The sequence below is a fragment of the Salmo trutta genome, chromosome 14 (genome assembly GCF_901001165.1).
Source record: "Salmo trutta chromosome 14, fSalTru1.1, whole genome shotgun sequence".
NCBI lineage: Eukaryota > Metazoa > Chordata > Actinopteri > Salmoniformes > Salmonidae > Salmo > Salmo trutta.
The window spans coordinates 9,807,874-9,812,873 of record NC_042970.1 but is presented as its reverse complement, the minus strand read 5'-3'; the positions used below and the strand labels follow the sequence as shown (position 1 = coordinate 9,812,873).

At 46.6% G+C, this 5,000-nt stretch overlaps 1 protein-coding gene across 1 annotated transcript in view; it reads left to right on the top strand.

Annotated features, from left to right (window-relative positions):
- Positions 1 to 5,000, top strand: part of LOC115207363 (copine-8-like) — a 61,963-nt gene that overhangs the window by 32,803 nt on the left and 24,160 nt on the right. The window contains exons 9-10 of the mRNA XM_029774387.1: positions 2,628 to 2,755; positions 4,603 to 4,705. Coding sequence (XP_029630247.1) covers positions 2,628 to 2,755; positions 4,603 to 4,705 — 231 coding nt within the window. The remainder of the gene's footprint in view (positions 1 to 2,627; positions 2,756 to 4,602; positions 4,706 to 5,000) is intronic.

Sequence of the window (5,000 nt, the reverse complement as noted above, 5' to 3'; positions counted from 1 at the left end):
ACTCTGTGACAAAATGTGTCGAATTCAGTGGAGGCTCCTCGGAGGAGGAGCTAGCTCAGCTAGCTAGCACGGCAGTGCATAACATGTGGTGAGTAGTTGACTCAAAGAGAGAGAAAGACAATAGTTGAACAGTTTTGAACAAATGAATTTCTTCAAAAATGAAGGAGAAGCGAGAGCGAGATAGAGAGATACTTATACTGAACAAAAATATAAACGCGACATGCAACAATTTTAAAGATTTCACTGAGTTTGTATTTGTATTTATTAAGGATCCCCATTAGCTGTTGCCAAGGCAGCAGCTACTCTTCCTGGGGTTTATTATGGATCCCCATTAGTTCCTGTCAAGGCAGCAGCTACTCTTCCTGGGGTTTATTATGGATCCCCATTAGTTTGTGCCAAGGCAGCAGCTACTCTTCCTGGGGTTTATTATGGATCCCCATTAGTTCCTGCCAAGGCAGCAGCTACTCTTCCTGGGGTTTATTATGGATCCCCATTAGTTCCTGCCAAGGCAGCAGCTACTCTTCCTGGGGTTTATTATGGATCCCCATTAGTTCCTGCCAAGGCAGCAGCTACTCTTCCTGGGGTTTATTATGGATCCCCATTAGTTCCTGCCAAGGCAGCAGCTACTATTCCTGGAGTTTATTATGGATCCCCATGAGTTCCTGCCAAGGCAGCAGCTACTCTTCCTGGGGTTTATTATGGATCCCCATTAGTTCCTGCCAAGGCAGCAGCTACTCTTCCTGGGGTTTATTATGGATCCCCATTAGTTCCTACCAAGGCAGCAGCTACTCTTCCTGGGGTCCAAAAACATCAAGGCACTTACATCACACATAAAACAAAAGATAAAACAGTCTATCATATAACATTATTACACCGCTACACATCTACAGTACAAAATGTATAATACCACCATACAACATTATTTCAATGTACGTGTGTTTAGAGTACTAGCGTTTGTGTGTGTATACGTGTCTGTACCTGTCTGTGTGTCTCTTCACAGTCCCTGCTGTTCCATAAGGTGTATTTGTATCTGTTTTTTTAAATCTGATTCTACTGCTTGCATCAGTTACCTGATGTGGAATAGAGTTCCATGTAGTTATGGCTCTATGTAGTACTATGCACCTCCCATAATCTGTTCTGGACTAGAAATGTAGCATCCTGCATAAAACAATCATTTAAAGAAAAAAGACGATGTCTGTGTCTGAATGTCTATCAGCCTGTCACTGTAACAACAGAACAAACAGGAAATACTGTCAGCTTGAGACCTAAATATCCCTGGATAAGCACTCACAATAATGTTAGTATTTACTAAATACAGTCATATAAGGCCACCAAGTTACTGAATCAATAGGAAAAGTTGCATTTCCCCTCAGACATGATCTTGTGGACGTCGGGTGAGATGGGTTTGATTTTTCACATAAGTCAATCGAGGCAGTCCTCATGTGAAAGCCAGTTCCTGTAGTCGTTTGTCAATTTTGAGTTTATAAAGGAAAATAAGGACTTGCAGGTGTAAGTCGATCCAAACATTGTTAGCACATAAAATGCAATTTTCTTTATCGGGCTGTATTCCTCTGAGCATGCCACCCAACACGCATACAAGGATTCGGCACTCCTGAACGAATCCATGATTTGGCTCGATGTCTGGAATTCAATCAGCTCAGTTTGAATTGCGACCTCATACAGCTAGAGTTTACAGTGTGCTGAAGTCCAAATCAAACCACTCAGGCTTCCTAGTAAAGGCCTTAAGTTTTTCCACCATATCCACAACTGTTTTCCTTCCTTGTAAACTGCAGATTTAACCCGTTTAAGTGACAGAATTTGTCAGCCAAAAAGCTGTGTGTGTAGCTTGCAGTTAGCTCTTCAATGTTTCTGCGTCGGGCCTCTGGGGCGGGGAGGCCACTTTGAAAGTTCCATGCTCAGATTCATAATGACGTCTGAGATTGAAATCTTTGCTAACAGCGACATTTTCATTGCAAGTAAGACACACTGGCTTGGCATTGGGAAAAGATGGTAAGATGAACGCATATCTCTCTGTATATTCTTCTCTGAAACTTCCATTTTCATTATCCACCTTTCTTCTGATACTTTTTGAGAGCAGATTTTCTGTTGCTATCAAGCAAATTGTTCTGAACGAATGTTGACGTTAAAGTAGCGTAGTCTACAGTAGGCTACGTAGACCTGTTTTTCCCCACCAATCAACGCACAGAGAAATAGACAAAATAATATTTGAATATAGACATTTGTGATTTGATTAGCGTAATCAGTTCGCAATTATTATGTTATTGTCGCTGAATTTATTATGTACTAATCGGATTTGTTAAACATGTTGCTCAATTTGTAGTGTGGACCCATTAATTGTGCTAATATTATATAGTAATTATGTTCTGGCCCGCCGACTACTAGCTCAGAAAATAATTGGACCGAGGCCAAAGCTAGTTGATGAACCCTGCTCTAAAACATCATTTTGTCTTCTTCTCTTCTGTCAAGAGGGTCACTTAGAGCCCCCTAAAGGTTAGGACCGGCTCAGACTGCATGTGTGGGCATGGATGTGACCAACGAGCCACTGAGGCCCCCACCTCCTTCCCTATTAGAAATCAACTCCACTGTTGATTGTTTCTCCTCTCCAGAACGGTAACATAGAGAACCCTTACTGTAATGGTATAGACGGCATCCTGGAGGCCTACCACGAGAGTCTGAAGACTGTTCAGCTCTACGGACCAACCAACTTCGCCCCTGTAGTCAACCATGTGGCCAGGTAATGTCACGCACACACACACACACACGCACGCACGCACGCACACACACACACACACACACACACACACACACACACACACACACACACACACACACACACACACACACACACACACACACACACACACACACACACACACACACACACAGAGGTTAGGTGGGGTTAGGTAAGTGAGGAATGATAAGATAGACAGGGAAGTAGGAAAGCATGTGTGATGACTGTTAAAACAGAGTGGAGTCCATTGAGATAAAACAGTTCTGAATATACGATCTCAGTCACACTCCTCCAGTCACAGTCCCAGTCACACTCCTCCAGTCACAGTCACAGTCACACTCCTCCAGTCACAGTCACAATCACACTCCTCCAGTCACACTCCTCCAGTCACAGTCACAGTCCCAGTCACACTCCTCCAGTCACACTCCTCCAGTCACAGTCCCAGTCACAGTCCCAGTCACACTCCTCCAGTCACACTCCTCCAGTCACAGTCCCAGTCACACTCCTCCAGTCACAGTCACAGTCACACTCCTCCAGTCACAGTCACAGTCACACTCCTCCAGTCACAGTCAATCCCAGTCAGTCCCAGTCAGTCCCAGTCCCAGTCCATCCCAGTCCCAGTCCCAGTATGAGTCAGTCCCAGTCCCAGTCCATCCCAGTCCCAGTCCCAGTATGAGTCAGTCCCAGTCCCAGTCAGTCCCAGTCAGTCTCAGTCCCAGTCCCAGTATGAGTCAGTCCCAGTCTCAGTTCCAGTCTCAGTCAGTCCCAGTCCATCCCAGTCCCAGTCAGTACCGGTCCCAGTCCCAGTCTCAGTCAGTCTCAGTCTCAGTCTCAGTCTCAGTCTGTCCCAGTCTCAGTCAGTCTCAGTCTCAGTCCCAGTCAGTAGCAGTCAGTCCCAGTCAGTCTCAGTCAGTCTCAGTCCCAGTCCCAGTCCATCCCAGTCCCAGTCTCAGTCAGTCTCAGTCTCAGTCCCAGTCAGTCCCAGTCCCAGTCAGTCCCAGTCCCAGTCAGTCTCAGTCTCCATCAGTCTCAGTCCTCCAGTCATTACCATATGAATGGAGCTGGACTGAAAGAGTGAATAGGACTCTAGCCAGGGGAAACCAATGAACACAGACTCAATTAATCACTAAATTGCACAGCGTAGTCCGGATTCATATCCTGCTGTGTTTGAGGTCAAAGTCTTCTTTGAAGTATGATAATGATAGTATGATAGTGGAGAGGAGAGGAGAGGAGAAGAGAGGAGAGGAGTGGAGTGGAGTGGAGTGGAGAGGAGAGGAGAGGAGTGGAGAGGAGAGGAGAGGAGAGGAGTGGAGTGGAGAGGAGAGGAGTGGAGTGGAGTGGTGTGGAGTGGAGAGGAGTGGAGTGGAGAGGAGAGGAGAAGAGAGGAGAGGAGAGGAGAGGAGTGGAGTGGAGTGGAGTGGAGTGGAGTGGAGTGGAGTGGAGAGGAGTGGAGAGGAGAGGAGAGGAGAGGAGTGGAGTGGAGTGGAGAGGAGAGGAGAGGAGAGGAGAGGAGTGGAGTGGAGTGGAGAGGAGAGGAGAGGAGTGGAGTGGAGAGGAGAGGAGTGGAGAGGAGAGGACAGGAGAGGAGAGGAGAGGAGAAGAGAAGAGAGGAGAGGAGAGGAGTGGAGTGGAGAGGAGAGGAGAGGAGAGGAGAGGAGAGGAGAGGAGAGGAGAGGAGAGGAGAGGATTGACAGGGAATACAATGGCACAAGATAAAGAATGACATTCAACCCTGTTATTGGTCACACACAGACTTTCAGTTTAGTTCAGGGTTTGTTTCCTTTTTACTCATAAACTGTTTGTGTGTGTGTGTGCGCGTGTGTGTGTGTGTGTGTTTTCCCCTGCTACAGGTATGCTGCAGCGGTTCAGGACGGGTCCCAGTACTTCATCCTCCTCATCATTACAGATGGAGTCATATCAGACATGGCTCAGACCAAGGAGGCCATCGTCAACGTGAGTTGAGAGAGAGAGAAAGCTAGGGAGACTGAAGTGAGACTAAAGAGAAAGAGAGAGAATGGTGGGAGAGAATGGAAGAAAGAACGAGCAAGGCAGGGAGATGGAAAATAGTAAAATATGAATCTCTCTGTGAAGAGAGAGAAGAGAGAGTCTTCTCATCTGCCTGGACTCGGCCAGACCTCCAGCAGACTGGATTTAAAGGGAATTTGCGACTGTTAGTCAAACCGTTAGAACAGCCACACCTTCCTTTTAAGATCTTGCCTGCTGCTCTATCTTGCATGACCTCACTGAC